At 40.9% G+C, this 18,401-nt stretch overlaps 1 protein-coding gene, 1 non-coding gene and 1 pseudogene across 7 annotated transcripts in view; 1 reads left to right on the forward strand and 2 right to left on the reverse strand.

The window, feature by feature from the left end:
* The window catches only part of Atrx (ATRX chromatin remodeler), a 249,302-nt gene that overhangs the window by 100,918 nt on the left and 129,983 nt on the right, over nt 1-18,401 (reverse strand). For all 6 annotated transcript variants that reach the window (XM_045140174.1, XM_045140173.1, XM_004666979.2 and 3 more), the window contains 3 exons: nt 16,610-16,703; nt 14,065-14,167; nt 12,621-12,845 (listed from right to left, as the gene is read on the reverse strand). In XM_045140174.1, the coding sequence (XP_044996109.1) occupies nt 12,621-12,845; nt 14,065-14,167; nt 16,610-16,703 (422 nt within the window). The remainder of the gene's footprint in view (nt 1-12,620; nt 12,846-14,064; nt 14,168-16,609; nt 16,704-18,401) is intronic.
* Nucleotides 3,746-5,421, forward strand: LOC101611040 (annotated as a pseudogene).
* LOC123456819 lies at nt 16,862-16,968 on the reverse strand. The gene has a single exon (XR_006634697.1). It is a non-coding gene; the product is annotated as a U6 spliceosomal RNA (small nuclear RNA).

The raw sequence follows: 18,401 nt of genomic DNA on the forward strand, positions 1-18,401 counted from the left end.
ATGGGAGAAAGAGTTACCACCATTGAAGATACTCAACAGTGGACACTGCAAGTCTTATAATTGGCCAGCCAGGGCAAATGAGCCAACAGGTACGATAGTGGCATGTCTGTCACTGTGGAAACCAACTGCCCTCCAAGGGAGGGAATATATCCCTGATACTGAAAACTTATAACAGGGGCAGTCATGAGCCCTAGGGGTGTAACATCTGCTTATGTCTGGATAAGTGTATATACTATGCTTACCAAAATGCCCAGTAAGCACTTCTCTTAATATTCATACCCTTATATTAATGCTACTCTCACTTTGGGTAGAGAATCTTCTCTTTTCAGATGGCAGCAACCTTGGGACAACTCAGAAGGTATCATGGTGCTGGAAAGAAGTGACTAGAGTACTGAGTAACATCTCAATCACACCTTCCAAGGGTCAGGGTCTAATGTGGAAAAGGTGGTGGAAAGAATGTAAGAGCCAAAGGAAGGGTAGGACTCCTTACAACGTGCTCCCCCCAGACATAAAATGGCCTGGATATCCATGACCTCATAGCGCCTGACACTACGTACACAAGACCATTATAAGATGAGGGAAAGATCATGACATCAAAATAAAAGAGAAACTTATTGAGATGAGGAGGGGATATAATGGAGAATGGAATTTCAAAGGGGAAAAGGGGGAAGGGAGGGTATTACCATGGGATATATTTTATAATCATGGAAAATGTTTTTAAAACTTGAGAAAAAATAAAATAAGATTAAAAAATAATCAATGGGGCTAAAGAGATGGCTTAGCAGATAAGGTAGTTGTCTGTAAAGCCTACGACCCAGGTTCAACTCCTGAGTACCCATATAAAAACAGAAGTACAAAAAGGTGCATGCACCTGGCTTTTGTCTGCAGTGGCTAGTGACCCTGGCACGCCCATTCTCTCTCTTTTATGTCTCTGCTTACAAATAAATATATAACATATTTAAAACAAAAACAAGTCAAACGTCACATGTTCTCTCTCATGCATGGATCCTAGCTACAAATGATTGGACTTCTATGTGAGTAGTGATAAAATTCAGTACCAGAGGCCAATATATTAGAAAGGAGATATAAAGGGACTAGATAAGGAGGGGGGGAGGACTTAATAGGACAGTATTATATATATGCAAGTAAGAGAACAGATTAATGGGGGTGAAAAGGCCTAAGTGAGGTCAGGGGAGAGAATGAGTAAAGGAAAGGTGGAGGGAGGGCTAATCAATAGCTAAGAGAAGGACCCTCCGTAAGTTAGTAGTAAAACCCTACTGCTGAAGACAACATACACTGTTGGTATGTATCATGGAGGGACATGGCTGGAATCTAGAAGAGTCAGTATCCAGACAGTGTGTCTAGTGCCAGAAGTTGCTACATGAGTGACTAGGGGATAAAGAATAATATATGCCCAAGCAACGCATGATCTAACGTACTTAGCAGCAAACAACCTGACCTGATGCTCACACAAGTGCAATAGTGGCACGCTGCCATGGTGGGAAACCAACTGCTCTAGATTTGGCTAACTGATCTGCTCAGTGGAACAGAGCCCATAGCTGGAGCTGGGAAACAAGTCAGATCCATATACAAAAATGAACCTGCTCTCCATTTTACTCTTAAAAAATAATGGATATCACATTTACTTGGTGCTACCTTTATTCTCCGTTGGAGAATCTGATTCTCTTTTTCAGATAGAAGCAGATCCTAAGGAGAGAACCGCCCCATCATACCTCTAAAGGTCCCCAGCTGAAACTAAGAATAATTGGGGAAATATGGAAAAATGCTGTTTTCATAGAACTACTTGTCACTGGCCACATGATGAACAGTCCTTTAGAATTTTGTTCCATTTCTTTAGTTATTGCTTTATTTTTCCTCGTGGATGTTCTTTTACGATTCCATAACCATGGGTAAGTTTGATTATTTTTTAAGCATAAAACCATTTTGTCCTATAATTTTTTTTCTTTAAATTTTTATTAACATTTTCCATGATTATAAAAAAATATACCATGGTAATTCCCTCCCTCATGGCCCTATAATTTTTTTATAAGAAGTATCCTAAATAATTAGCAGGTCAGCTCAACCAAAAGGGTCTCTCTTCATCAAAATACTTCTGAAGGCACGCCTGCAGAGAAACAGTAATCCAAAGCCACTTTTTTCCAGATTGGTTTTAACAGTGGTGGTGTTGTACCTACACCCCAGTCTCTAACAGTGCCCCCCAGATACCCTCAGTTAATAAAATAAAGTTGAAAGGGGTTCCAGGGGAAGCTAGACAGCCAATGTGTCTTCATGGACTTTAATGAAAGGCACGTGTATGTGAGGCACAGATACTAACACCTGCTGAAGACTTGACTTCCAAGTAAGATTTGATATAACATCCACAGAAGATGATAGATCATGAAGACCTGATTTCTCATGAAAATGGAAACTAAGTACAGAAGAGATGTGAGATGCAGTCTTTCCATCAGTGAGACTTTTAGCAAGACAACAGATGATTTTCTCTACTTTCTGGTTTTCTGTTGAGGTGTGTGATGAATTAAGTGTTGGGGTGGGGCTGCATTGGAAATTAGCATCATTTTTTTTTCTAGAGCACCTCAAGAGGAAGTTTGTCTCAAGGTTTTTTTGTTTTGTTTTGTTTTGTCTCATGCCTTTAAGCTAAGGACAGTTGTTCACTGTCAAGTTGCTAAGACTAATAGAAGCTCTCCCTCAAAAACCAGTATTGGGGAGGAAGCAGAAGTAAAGGGAAGTCTGCCTTTGCCCTGGGCAGGCCGCACCAGCTCATGTGAGTCCCAGTGTGGGTGCAAGGCCAGATCACAAGTTTAAAATAGTGGACCCATCTCCTTCTTATAAGCTCTTATAATTCTCACAGTCCCAGTTCCTCTATGATTGAAATATTCCATTTCTTTTGCCCAGTAGTACCACATACCACCCTACATTTCTTCTCCTACATAACTTGCTTTTTACTCAATGGATTGGTCATCTCTTTTACTTGCTAAATGTGGATTGCCATTTTGATGCTTTTTTTTTCATAGAAAGGTAGATATATAGAGTGGAAGAATATAAATTTGCTATTTTAAAACTTTCCACTAATGTTACTTACGTCCTTTGATGTTGCCTAGACAATTCATTTTAAATAATCCTTTAAAGTAGAATTATTTCTTTTTTAAAAAAAGAAAAAAAAGAAAAATGCTGTTTTCTTGGAGAACCAGGAACCAGCTCAATGGTGAAGGAGATCAACACAGAGAACAATCAACTCCTACCAAGCCAGATATCCAAAGACACAGAGGCACCCAAGATCTCACCACAGAAGCAAACCTAAAATGAACCCAACATGGCTCACGGAAATTTGTGGAAGAGGGAGCGGAAAGAAAGTCAGAGCCACACGTTGGGTCATGACTCGCACAAACATTTCCTCCTACCAGAAACTAAAGGCTAACCCGACAATGCACGACCCATATAACCCAACAAGGAGGGTCCCTGTGGAGGGGGAAGGACAGGGAGGAAGCTAACAATGGTACCAACTTGACTGTATTCACTGACTACAAAAAAAAAAGCTAAGAGGAAGACCATCCCTGGTGTGCCAGGCCCTGGGAAGCCCTGGGGCAAAGGTGATCAGGGAGTTGGGAAGCCCCAGAGTCCACGCTGCCAGAGGGGCAGAGCCAAGTGTCCCCCACCCAGGCTGGGCCAGCTGCCCACCAGGCAATGCCCTATTAAACTTTGTTTCCTTGGCTACAGCGGCCCCACCATGGCCCAACTCGGAAGAGGAGGCGGAGGCAGAGGCAGCAGGGGCAGCACTGGAGGTAGCAGGGGTGGTGGCAGCTCTGTAGCCTGGACAACCAGCTGGAGGGGACAACCTCAGAATGAAGAAGGAGCTGATCCCTTTCCAGGACAAAGGGGGGGAGGAGCAGGAGCCACGCAACAAAAGCATCTCCACTTAGCAGGACCTGGACAAGGTCAAGAACCAGAGCAGCAGCTCTGACTAGACTTGGAGGCAGAGAGGTGCCCGCAGCCCGCCCGGGACACTTTCCCAAAGCCGAGAGACTATTTTATTATTTTGCCCAAGTGAGAAGGCCCCAGGACTGTGTGTTCCTTAAGTACCCCAGATACCCATGCCTGACGATCTAAGACCTGAGCAGCCCATACCTCTCCAAAGGACCCCTGTCTCCTGGAGTAGCATGCACCTAAGTACAGATGAAAATGGCCCCTCCTTGATGTCTCCTCCCATGCCACAGTTAAGGACACAAGGTCACCATCTCCAGCACACTTGTCCAACAAAGTTCCTGTTGTTCAGCACCCATATCACATGAACCCACTAACACCCCTCATCACCTACAGCAATGACCATTTCTCCCCTGGCTCCCTTCCCAAGTACCTCTCCCCAGAGACTGATCCAAAGAATGGAATCCCCCAGCCTCCTCACCCATCTGTGCTGTGACCATGTTACCCACTCTCTCGTGGAGCTATGGGACAAATCCCCCATCCCCTCAACTGCATCGCTCCACAGAAAGGATGGCCTATGTACTCCCTCCTACCCTGCTATGGCCACAAATGACTCAATGTCCAGCCTGGTCTCCAGTAACTTCTCCCCACACATGGTGGCTCCTACACATCCTGGCCTGCCCACCTCAGGGATTCCCCTCCCTGCCAGCATCTCCCCCATTGTGAACCAGGAGCCAGCAAACCCCAGCCTGAGCCCTGCGATGAGCTTGAAATCCCTAGTCACAGTGAAGGAGGAAGACAAGAAACCACACACAAAGAAGCCTCTGAACATCTTCATGTTGTACATGAAGGTAATGAGGGCCGAGGTGGTGGCCAAGTACACTCTTAAGGAGTGTGCAACCATCAACCAGATCCTGGGAAGAAAGAGGCATAAACTGTCTCGAGAGGAACAGGCCAGGTACTATGAGCTCTACCCAACCTGGTCAGCCCTAGACAACTAGGGTAAGAAAAAGAAGAGGGAGAGGGAGAAGCAGCTGTCACAGGCACAGGCACAGCAGCAAATTCAAGAGATAGAAGGTGCTATGGCCTCCAAGAGCAAGAAGCCATGTATCATTACCTGACCCCTGGGGAGGCCCTGCAACAGGCCTGCCTCTTCCCACAGCAGCACTCTGGACTGTGCTCTCACCTCCTCCACAGCCTTGGTGTCACCAGCTGCGCCTGCTGCCACCCACACCAAACAATCCCAGCCAACCCTCCCTTACCAGCAAATCAGTGACACGGGCCCAGCAGGCCTCAACAAGCTCCTCCAGCCAGATGGGCAGCCAGCCCCCACTCCGGTCCAGGGCCATCCCCCTGGGGACCATGCCCACCAATCTGCTGACCTCTCCCCCTTCATTCCCAGCCATGCACCACACCCACCAGGCCCCCTCCCCCATGCTATAGACCCAGCCTCTTTCCTTGGGTACCAAGTCTGCCCACTAAGCTGCCCCTTTGGTCTCTGAAGACTGTCATGTGACTCCAAGTAGTATTGATTCAGAAGAGAAAAAAAAAAAGGAAACTCTATTGGTCACTATTTGACCACTCTGGACTGTTCTGTAAAGTTACTGATAACAGCAGTGCTTTACATTTGTAGATGTAACCAAGAGCAGATCTTCAGGCTTAAAAAAAAAAAAAAAAAAAACACAAAACAACAACAAAAAAATCTTTACAAGACAGAGAACTGGAATCGTAGTATGTTACTCTCCCTGTGTGTTGTGGTGGGTGTGCCTGGGCAGAAGATGCCTTCTCACTCTCTCTTACTTTCTGCCCTCATCAGCCCCCTGCCCCGCCACCTGCTTCAGCTTCCCCAACTCTGTCTATAAGGCCACTAAGGCTAGAGTTCTTTTCCTCAGGATCCACTCCTGTTCCTTAGCCCAAGTTTTCATCAAGTGTTCAACACCATGGGTTCTCAGCCTTTTGTCCTCTGCCCAGACTAAGGTCAAAGTCATGTACTGGCATCCTGACCTGATAGGTTCCCACCAGCATCCCTCTCCCTCCTAGGGCCCAGCTCACCAGCCTTCATCTTGCAGGGGAAAAGAGCTCCTATGAAATGGTTCCCTCTACCCCTGCATTTAAAGGGATTCAAGGTACTTGCCACTTTCTCAGCAAAGAAATTGGTATTCCTCTCACATGCCCAGTTGAGCTCTCCACCTCAAAGCCCCAGAGTGGCTCCCACAGTCTGGTCCTGACACCTGGGTCTGTGTTAGCACAATCTGCCAAAGTTCTAAGACCCTCTGCTCCTTGACCCCATCACCTCTCATGCTTCATCCATGTGTATTTCATTGTGTTTTTATGGCTTTTGGAGCAATTTAAACACCCAGTTGTTTATTTTCACAAAAGAAAATATAATTTCAGGTGCAAAAAAACCCTAAAAGCATACAAATAAGTCATATGGATACATACATTTTTGGACAAAGAACACACAGAAGCCATAGATTGCTACTAGAAAAATTTCAGTGCCAAGGATGGGACACCTTCCAGTGATGTGTTGGCCAGAGAGATCCCTGATACCCACCAGAAACATTACAGGCCATTGCCAAGGCACTTGGTTTCCCACCAGGAATAGATGGTAAGACCCTATTGCTGAAGACTCCACACACTTGGGCAGCAAGGTCACTGAGAAATCCTGCTGGAACTGAGCTGATAACCTCCTCCATGTAGACCAGCTGACAGAAAGCTGGGAAAAGCCATACTGCATGCAGTGCAATGGGAGAGAGAAAAATCACCAGTGAACATACCCAACAGTGGAACCACAAGCCATAAATTTGGCCAAGAAGGCGAAATGAGCCAATGGGTACAATAGTGGTATGTCTGTTATGGGGGAAACAAACCTCTCTCTAATTGGACTGGAGGCTTGCTCCATGGGATGGGATACATCCCTGATACTGAAAACCTACAACAAGTGTAGTCATGAGCCTGAGGGGTATAATGTCTGCTGGTGTCTGGCTAAATGTATACACTATGCTTATCAAACTCCCAGCAAGCACTTCTCTTAATGTTCATACCCATATATTAATGCTCTCACTTTTGGTTAGAGAACCTTCTCTTTTCAAATGGCAGTGACCTTGGGATTACTCAGAAGTCACCATGGTGCTGTAAGAAATGACAGAGGAATGCTGAGCACTGAAATATCTCTATCACATCTTCTAAGGCTCAGGGTCCATTGTGGAAGAGGTGGTGGAAAGAATATAAGAGCCAAAGGAAGGGTAGGACTCCTTACAATGTGCTCCCCCCAAGATACAAAATGGCCTGGATATCCATGAACTCACAGTGCCTGACACTACCTACACAAGACCATCATAATAGCAGGAAAAGATCATGACATCAAAATAAAAGAGAGACTGACCGAGACAAAGAAGTGTTATGATGGAGAGTGGATATTCAAAGGGGAAAGTGAGGGGAGGGGAGGGGAGGAATTACCATGTGATGTCGCCTACAATTATGGAAGATGTCAACAGAAAATAAATTATAAAAAATTAAAAAAATAATTATCATTGGGCTGGAGAGATGACTGAGCAATTAAGGCACATGCCAACAAAGCTAAAGGACCCAGGTTTGATTCCCCAGTACCAACATAAAGCCAGATGTACAAGGTGGAGCATGAGTATGGAGTTCATTTACAATGGCTCTGGCATGCCCATATTTTCTCTCTCTTTCTCTTTCTCTCTCATAACAAATAAAAAAATATATTTAAATGTAGGCAGAGGCATGTACTAAAGGAACCAATTCAAGTGTTAGACTGCGTGTAGCTGAGTTCGTAGAGTATTTTATACAATGAACAAAGCCCTGGGCTCAATCCTTATTGATGCATAAATAAATAATATTTTTAAAGAGCCAGGCTGGTTACATGAGCACCTGTCTCACAAAATCATTTTTAAAAGATCACAATAGAGAAAGCGGGGGGGGGGGGGGGGGCATCAAATTTGAGTAAAAAAACAAAGCTTGAACAATGACAGTTCTAAGGGAATAAAAGGAACCTAAAACTAGTAAATTACCTGGTGTGGTTGAACTTATCAGGGAGTTTTGGGATTCTGCTGGAAAGATGGGGAATGAAATAATTGATATTTGCAATAGTAAGAAAAGAAAAAGAATCAGAAGACAACAGATCCAACAAAATCAAACAGGACAAATACATACAAAGAAATGTAACTATGCAAGTGTATTTGTGCATGGGTACAATGTATGCAATATATACAATGTTGTTCTGCTATGACTACTTATATAAGTATAAACATGGCAACAATGACTGAAGTATTTAACCAAGAATTGTAATACATGGATGTGCCAGAGCCTACTGTCATTCAGGCTTTATGCGAGTACAAGGAGACATAAAGGGAAGAGAAAGGAAGGGAGGAGGGTAATAGGTTGATATTGTATATATGTAAGTACAATGATTGAGATGGGGAAGTAATATGATGAAAAACTGAATTTCAAAGGGGAAAGTGCATGGAGGAGGGAGGTAATTACCATGGGATTTTTTTTTTATAATCAGGGAAAATGCTAATAAAATTTTTAAAAAAAAATTTAAAAAGAAATTTGTTTATGACAACCCTACAGCCAACATATTACTAAATAGGGAAAATCTGGAAGCTTTTCCACTAAAATCAGGAACAAGACAAGGGTGTTCACTGTCCCCACTTTTATTTAATATAGTTCTGGAAGTCTTAGCCATAGCAATAAGGCAAGAGACACACATAAAAGGGATACAAATTGGAAAGGAAGAGATCAAGTTATCATTATTTGCAGATGACATGATTCTATACATAAAGGACCCTAAAGACTCTACTAGCAAACTGTTAGAGCTGATCAAAACCTACAGCCATGTAGCAGGATATAAAATAAATACACAGAAATCAGTAGCATTCATATATGCTAACAACAAACCCAGAGGATGAAATCCAAGAATCACTCCCATTCACAATTGCATCAAAAAAAATAAAGTACCTTGGAATAAACCTAACCAAGGAAGTAAAGAATCTCTACAATGAGAACTTTAAAACACTCATGCGAGTAATTGCAGAAGACACTAGAAAGTGGAGAAACATCCCTTGTCCCTGGATTGGAAGAATCAATATTGTAAAAATGGCAATCTTACCTAAAGCAATCTACACATTTAATGCAATCCCTATCAAAATTCCAAAGGCTTTCTTCATGGAAATAGAAAAAACAATCCAAAAATTCATTTGGAATCACAAAAGACCTCGAATATCTAAAATAATACTGAGGGGCTGGAGAGATGGCTTAGCGGTTAAGCGCTTGCCTGTGAAGCCTAAGGACCCAGGTTCAAGGCCCAGCTCCCCAGGACCCACGTTAGCCAGATGCACAAGGGGGCGCATGCGTCTGGAGTTCGTTTGCAGTAGCTGGAGACCCTGGCACGCCTATTCTCTCTCTCTCTCTAACTGCCTCTTTCTCTCTCTGTCACTCTCAAATGAATATATAAAAATACACAAAATATTTTTAAAAAATATAAAAATAAAAAATAAAATAATACTGAGCAACAAAAATAAGGCTGGTGGTATCACCATACCTGATTTTAACCTATACTACAGAGCCATAGTAACAAAACAGCATGCTACTGGCACAAAAACAGACATGTAGATCAGTGGAACAGAATAGAGGACCCAGATGTAAGCCCAAGTAGCTATAGCCACCTGATATTCGATAAAAATGCCAAAAATACTCATTGGAGAAGAGACAGCCTCTTCAGCAAATGGTGTTTTGAAAACTGGATATACATCTGCAGAAGGATGAAAATAGATTCTTCTCTCTCGCCGTGCACAAGAATTAAGTCCAAATGGATCAAAGACCTTAACATCAGACCTGAAACTCTGAAACTGCTAAAGGAAAAAGTAGGGGAAACCCTTCAACATATTGGTCTTGGCAAAGACTTTCTGAATACAACCCCAATTGCTCAGGCAATAAAACCACAGATTAATCACTGAGACCTCATGAAATTACAAAGATTTTGCACTGCAAAGGACACAGTGAAAAAAGCAAAGAGCCAACCTACAGAATGGGAAAAAATCTTCGCCAGCTATATATCTGATAGAGGATTAATATCTAGGATATACAAAGAACTCAAAAAGTTAAATAACAAGGAATCACACAAGCCAATCAAAAAATGGGCTATGGAGCTAAATAGAGCATTCTCAAAGAGAAGAAATATGAATGGTATAGAGCATTCTCAAAGAGAAGAAATATGAATGGTATATAAGCATCTAAAAAAATGTTCTACGTCACTAGTCATCAGGGAGATGCAGATTAAAACTACATTGAGATTCCATCTCACTCCTATCAGATTGGCCACCATCATGAAAACAAATGATCATAAATGTTGGCGGGGATGTGGAAAAAGAGGAACCCTTCTACACTGCTGGTGGGAATGCAATCTGGTCCAGCCATTGTGGAAAACAGTGTGGAGGTTCCTAAAACAGCTAAAGATTGATCTACCATATGACCCAGCTATAGCACTCCTAGGCATATATCCAAAGGACTCATCTCATTTCCTTAGAAGTACGTGCTCTACCATGTTTATTGCTGCTCAATTTATAATAGCTGGGAAATGGAACCAGCCTAGATGTCCCTCAACAGATGAGTGGATAATGAAGATGTGGCACATTTATACAATGGAGTTCTACTCAGCAGTAAAGAAAAATGAAGTTATGAAATTTGCAGAAAAATGGACCTGGATTATACTAAGTGAGGTAACCCAGGCCCAGAAAGCCAAGCACCACATGTTCTCTCTCATATGTGGATCCTAGGTACAGATGATTGGTCTTCTGCCTGAGAAGGAAAATACTTGGTAGCAGAAGCCAGTAACTTAAAAAGGAGACATAAAGGGTAGAGAAAGGAAGGGAGGAGGATACTTAATAGGTTGATATTGTGTATATGTAATTACAATGATTGTAATGGGGAGGTAATATGATGGAGAATGGAATTTCAAAGGTGAAAGTGTGGGGGTGGGGAGGGAGGGAATTACCATGGGATATTTTTTTATAATCATGGAAAATGTTAATAAAAATTTAAAAATTAAAAAAAAAAGATAAAAGAAAAAATTTTGGAAAAAACAAAAGAATCGAATCAGGGCAGCAAGCTTTGCAAACAATTACCTTTAACTGCTGAGCCATCTTGCCAGCCTTAATGAGGGCTTTTTAATTTAATTTTATTTGTTTCTCAAGGTAGCGTCTCACTCTAGCCCAGGCTGACATGGAATTCACTGTGTAGTCTCAGGTGGCCTCGAACACTAATGAAGGTTTATAAATCACAGACAATAGTGCTATTAAAAACACACTTGTATGCGAGTTGGAGTAAAAATCAGTAGCAGAGGCCTGTAAGCTACAAAAGGGCTATAAGGGAGAGACGAGAGGTGTGGACGTAGGGGAATGATACTCTATATATGTAAGTAAACAGATTACTTGGGGTAGAATAACCTAAGCAAGGTCAGGAGAAAAGTTAGAGTAAAATAAGGGTAGGGGAGAGTTAATCAAAACTCAAGATATTGTGAATAAGGCATATGGTAACCTATTTCTTTTGGATAATGGTACACCCATAAGCCTTAGACTGTTACTGGAAAAAATTTCAGTGCTAGGGATGGGATACCTTCCAGTGAGTTTTTGCCAAAGGAGGGCCCTGATGCCCCCAAATCATTATAGGCCATTACCAAGGCTCTTACTTTCCCACTAGGAATAGATGTTAAGACCCTATTACTGAAGACTCCACCTGCCTGGGCTGCAAAGTCACTGAGAAAACAAACTGGGGCTGAGCTGAAAACCTCTTCCCTTTAGAGCAACTGACATAAAGCTGGAATAAGCTGTACTACATGCAGCCCTGTGGGAGACAAAAGACATCAGTACTGAAAACAGTGGACACTACAAACCTCAAGTTTGGCCAGTCAGGCCAAATGACCAAATGGGTACAATACTGGCATGTCTTTTGTGGGAATACATGCCTGGTACTGAAAACCTAATCAAAAGCCTGGGGTCGGGGAGGTCATGAGCCTTAGGAGTGTAACACCTGCTCTTGTCTGGCTAAATGCTTGTATTATGCCCACAAAACTGCCCCGTAAGCACTTTCCTCAATGTTCATACCCATATATCAATGCTACTTAGAGAAGCTTCTCTTTTCAGATGGCGGTGACTTCTGGGATGACTCAAAAGGCATCATAGTGCTAAGAAGCTGCAACAGAGGAGTTTTCAGCATGGAAACCTCTCTATTACACTTTCCAAGGCTCAGAGTGCATTGCAGAAGATGTGACAGAGAGAATGTAAGAGCTAAAGGATGGTAGGCGTGTTTACAATGCACTCTTCCAGACACAAAATGGCCTGGATATCCATGCCCTTGCAGAGCCTGACACTACCTACACAAGACCTTCATAAAAGAAGGAAAAGATGATGACATCAAAATAAAAGAGAGACTAATATAGAGAGAGAAGTGATATGATGGTATGTGGATTTGGGAAAGGGAAAGTGGGAGAGGAGATTATCATGGTTTATTGTCTGTAACTATGGAAGCTGTCAATTAAAAAAAAACTATTTTAAACTGAAAATCTATGGTTTTTTATAACATTCCACTCATGAAATAATGGAATATACCCATGATATGCATCAATGAAAGTTACATGTGAATAGATATGAGTTGATTACCTCTCTCAATTTCTCTCTCTCACGCTCCCTCTCTGCAATACGTTTTCGTCGCTCTTCCTCTTCCTTAAGGGCATTTTGTGTTTCTGTTCTTAACTTATCATCTTTAAGAATCTTCCGAATTTTCTTTCTGCCTTTTCCAGGAGATTTTGAATCATCATTTTCATCTTCTTCCTCTTCTTCCTCCTCCTCCTCCTCTTGCTCTTTTCCTTCTGCTTCAGAATTGCTCTATGGAATTTAAACACAGAATCAAACAACAGAAAACTGTTTAAATCATTCATTTCATATTATACTATTAGTTTACAAACTAATCGTGGAAATAAACATGCTAAAAACTTTTAGAATTATATTTAGCAATAAAAAGTGGTAGTAGTTAAAAAAAAAAAAGTGGTGGTGCACACCTTTAATCCCAGTTCTTGGGAGGCAGAGGGAGGAGGATGTCCATGAGTTCAAGGCCATCCTGAGATTACGTAATGAATTCCAGGTCAGCCTGAGATGTGGCTTACTGGTTAAAGCACTTGCCTGCGAGACCCAAAGACTCATGTCCTATTCTCCAGATCCCACGTAAACCAGATGCACAAAGGCGAGGCAAGTGCAACATTGCATATGCCCACTAGGTGGTATAAGTGTCTAGGGTTTGATTGTAGTGGCTGAGGCCCTGGCATACCAATCTCTTTCCCCCTGCCTCTCTCTCTCTCTCTCTCTCTCTCTCTCTCTCTCTCTCTCTCTCTCTCGCTCTCTCTCTCTCTCTCTCTCTCTCGCTCTCAGTCTCTACCTCCCTCCCTCTTGTAAAAGAATTTAAATAAAAATCAAGTTGAGGGTTAGAGAGTGGTTAAGGCACATGCCTATGAAGCCTAAAGACCCAGGTTCGATTCTCCATTTCCCACGTAAGCCAGATGTACATGGTGATGCATGCACCTGGAGTTCATTTGCAGTGACTAGAGGCCCTGGCATTCCCTCTCTCCCTCCCTCCCTCTCTCTCTCTCTCTAGTAAATAAATGAATAAATTTAAATTAACTTTTAAAACTCAAGTTGATACTTGTAAATATTATATATTCAATAAACAAATCTTGTAATCACAGCACTCAAGAGGCTGCAGCAAGACTATCACTAGTGCAAGTCCAACCTTGGCTAAGATCTTTTCTAAAAAAATGAATGAATGAATAAATGAATGGCCTTTCCACGAGTATAAATATTAAAAAGCCAATACAATACAATTAAGTAAGTCAGACATGATGATGTGCACCTTTCACAACAACATTCAGGAGGTTGAGGTGAAAGGATCACTATAAGCTCAAGATCAGCCTGGCCTAAAGTGGTACTCTGGTTCCAAAATAAAATCAATCAAACAAAGGCAATCAATAAATGGAACAGAGAGAAAATAGAATGTTTATAATAGACTACTATATAAAGTGTCAATTATATTTAAAGCTCACAATATTATTACCTTATTTTCACTAGATGAATCCTCTTGAACCTTAATGCGTCGTCTTTTCTTTTTCTGTTTATAACTTCGCTGATTTTCTTCTAATTCTGCTTTTTTTGCAGACCTGCAGAAGTTTTAAATGTAAAATACAGTATTTCATGTTCCGTTTCCTTCAATGAATCATGCACTATGTTAAAATATACATTTGTTTGCATTTCTAAAAGCAAAATCTAAAGCTAAAACTTTTAATAACTTTAAAATGTAAATTTGCGGTCACCCTGGTCCACGTTGAGATGCAGGCCAGCCAAAACCACACAGTAAGACCCCGTCTCATAAGTAGGTAGAAAATTCCTTGGTACACTTCTTTGGAGAATGAGGAATAGACAAAAGAATCAAATTTTTAGCTTATTTAACACTTACCAAATCAATATTTGGTTTTGCTGCCTTGTCTGCTTTTGCCTTTATAACTGCTGACTATATAATGGGGGAGGAGAGAGCAGAGAAATGGCTCCACATTAAGGGCACTTACTTGCAAATACTAAGAACACAGGTTCAATTCCCCAGTAAACACATAAATCTAGATACAAAATGTGTGGCATTCATTTGGAGTTCATTTGCAGTGACAGGAGGCCCTGACATAACCGTTCATTCATTCCCATTTTCTCTCTCTCTCTTCCTCTTCCTCCCTCTCAAATAAACAAATATGAGAAACAAAAAAAATAGTACTGGGTAGGTTAGGTGTGATATACTATAATTTTAATAACCTCTTGGGTGTTATAAAATTTCATGTTTCAGATTTCATCTTTCCAGCATTATTAGACATACATGATAGCAATAATAATTTACATTGTTGCCAGGTATAGTGGCGCATGCCCTTAATTCCAGCACTTTGGAGGCAGAGGTAGGAGGATAGCCATGAGTTCAAGGCTACACTAGGACTACAGAGTGAATTCCAAGTCAGCAGGAGCTAGAATGAGACCCTCCCTCAAAAAAACCAAAAAAAAATAATAATAATAATAGATAAATAAAATAATTTACATAGTTAATGAATATAACTGTAACAAATAGATTGCCAACATCATTCTTTTCAAAGTATGTATAATAAAATTCAGCTCACAAGTCATATCTTAAATTGAATGAGACTTTTACCATATATTGCTCTTAAATTAGCAAAGTTCAAGCCAGGCATGGTGCCTTTAATCCAGGTACTGGGGAGGCAGAGGTAGGAAGATTACAGTGAGTTCAAGGCTACCCTGAGACTACATAGTGAATTTCAAGTCTGTCAGGCTAGAACAAGACCCTGCCTCAAAAAAAGAAAGAAAGAGAGGGGGGGGGAGGGGAAAAGAAAAGAAAAAAGAAGAAAAGAAAAGAAAAGAAAAGAAAAGAAAAGAAAAGAAAAGAAAAGAAAAGAAAAAGAAAAGAAAAAGAAAAGAAAAAGAAAAGAAAAAGAAAAGAAAAACAGAAAAGTTCAGACATAATGGTATTATTGTTAAGTTTTCTGCTAATAAGAGTAATGTCTTGAAGCCGGGTGTAGTGGCACACACCTTTAACCCCAGCACTTGAGAAGCAGAGGTAGGAGGATTGCCATGAGTTCAAGACCACCCTGAGACTACATAGTGAAATACAGGTCAACCTGAGTTAGAGTGAGATCCTACATCAAAACACAAAACAAAAACAAAAACAGCAATGTATTGAATATCTTTTGCACAATGAAAACATAAATTAAATGTTATGCTAAAACATAAACCAAAATTTATGTTAACTCACAATCTGGGCATGTTGAAAAATTAAACTGTCATCATTCTAAAAACTTACTAAGACCAATAATTAGTAGTGATTGAACCATTACTATTTGTCATACAGGTAGCAGTACCTTTTACATGCAGTGTCATATTAAATATCCACAATAATTATAGTTCTTAAATCTGTTCATGTTTTTTGGGTTTTTTTGTTGTTGTTTTCTTTGGGGGAGTGGGGTTCGAGGTAATGTCTCACTCTAGCCCAGGCTGACCTGGAATTCACTATGGAGTCTCAGGGTGGCCTTGAACTCACGGCAATCCTCTTACCTCTGCCTCCCGAGTGCTGGGATTAAAGAGACTTGCGCCACCACGCCCGGCCATGTTTTCTTTTTATTACTGTAGATTCATGGTAAAAAGTGATGGGCATCACAATGACATTTTCATTCAAGTGTATGATGAACTATAATGACTTTCACCCTCATTACCCTTCCCTTTCCGCCTCTCTCTAGTCTCTATCTCTACTTCCTCTTTTTAAAATTAATTTCAGGCTGGGCATGGTGGCATGTGCCTTTATTCCCACCACTTGGCATGCAGAGGTAGGAGGATTGCCATGAGTTCAAAGTCAACCTGAGACTCCATAGTGAATTCCAAGTCAGCCTGGGCTAGCAAGACCCTACCTCAAAAGATTTAAAAGAATAATTTCAAATAAAAATACTACACCATGCATTTGCTTAACTTTATTGATAACAATAGCAAATTTCCAAATAATTTAAAAGCACAGTCATAAAGATTAATTCTTAACATGAAAAAAAACAGGTAATGTTTACCTTGTTCTAGGCCGCTGTTCATCTTCAGATTCACTGACTTCTTCGCTAACTCCTGATTCTTGAAAATCAGAATCTTCTGAATCTTCACAATTCACTTCAATTAAAAGAAATTAATATACATTTTAGAACAGAAAAAAATTCCACTAGATTTATCAATAGCTTCACATAAAAATTTCATAGAATTACATAAAGAACATCAGGAATGTTTCACATGAATGCATATTATAGCATATAAAATAAACTACTTTTTTTTTTAATATGGAACGCTTCACGAATTTGCGTGTCATCCTTGCACAGGGGCCATGCTAATGTTCTCTGTATCGTTCCAATTTTAGTATATGTGCTGCCAAAGCGAGCACAAAATAAACTACTTAATGATTCAAATGGTACAAGTTGACCATCACTAATCAGAAGATATTAAATGCTGAAATATCTGTATGTGAGTCTCAAAATGATTCCACAACTGAAAATATTCACAAGTGAACTCATGTGAAGAGTTATCAAACTGCAGGCACACAGCCAGGCATGGTGGCACACAGCTTTAATCCCAGCACTTTAAAGGCAGAGTAGGAGGAATGTCATGAATTTGAGGCCACCAAGAGACTACATAGTGAATTCCAGAACAGCCTAAGCTAGAGTGAGACCCTACCTCGAAAAACCAAAAAAAAAAATGCAGGCACACTAAGAACACTGTGCAAGACTAATATCAGACTATGTATATGATGACATGTATGACATAAAAATAAAGTTTGGAAGCCAGGCATGGTGGCACACACCTTTAACCCAGCACTCAGGAGGCAGAGGTAGGAGGATCACTGTGAGTTTGAGGCCACCCTGAGACTACAGAGTGAATTCCAGGTAAGCCAGAGCTACAGTGAGACCCTACCTTGAAAAATGAAGTAAATAAATAAATAAGTAAGTAAATAAAGTTTATATTGGGCATGGTGCCCAACACCTTTCATCTCAGCCCTTAGAAGGCAGAGGTAGGAGAGGCCAGCTAGGGACTATATAGTGAACTCTAGGCCAGCCTGGGATAGAACAAGACCCTACATCAAAAAAAAAAAAAAAAAAAAACACTGGTATCTGGCTAAATGTATGTACTATGGCTCACCAAGCTGCCCAATAAGCATTTCTCTTAATGTTCATACCCATATATTTATGCTACTCTCACTTTTGGTTAAAGAAGCTTCTCTTTTCAAATGGCAATGACCATGGGATGAATCAGAAGGCACCATGGTGCCGAGAAGAACTGACAGAGGAGTGCTCAGCACTAAACTATCACAATCACACCCTCCATGGCTCAGGGTCCATTGTGGAAGAGGTGGCAGAAAGAATGTAAGAGCCAATGGAAGGGTAGGACTCCTTACAACATGCTCCTCCAGATACAAAATGGCCTGGCTATTCATGACCCCACAGTGCCTGACGCTACCTACACAAGACCATCATAATAGGAGGAAAAGATGATGACATCAAAATAAGAGAGAGACTGATTGAGAGGGGGAGCAATTATGATGGTGTGGAGTTTCAAAGAGGAAGGTAGGTGGGAGGGAGGGCATTATCATGGGATATTGTTTATAATCATGGAAGTTGTTAAAAATTAATTAAAATAAAGAAATAAATATTTTAAAATGAAAATCCTATAATTAAAAATAATATTAAACAGTATTAAATTTATTTATTTATTTGAAAGAGAAAGAATATGAATGAACATGGCAGGGCCTCTTGTTGTTGCAAAGGAACTTCAAGCACATGCATCACTTTGTATACCAACATTTTTAAAATTTTTTTTAAT

Source organism: Jaculus jaculus, chromosome X (assembly GCF_020740685.1).
Source record: "Jaculus jaculus isolate mJacJac1 chromosome X, mJacJac1.mat.Y.cur, whole genome shotgun sequence".
In the NCBI taxonomy this organism is placed as follows: Eukaryota; Metazoa; Chordata; class Mammalia; order Rodentia; family Dipodidae; genus Jaculus; species Jaculus jaculus.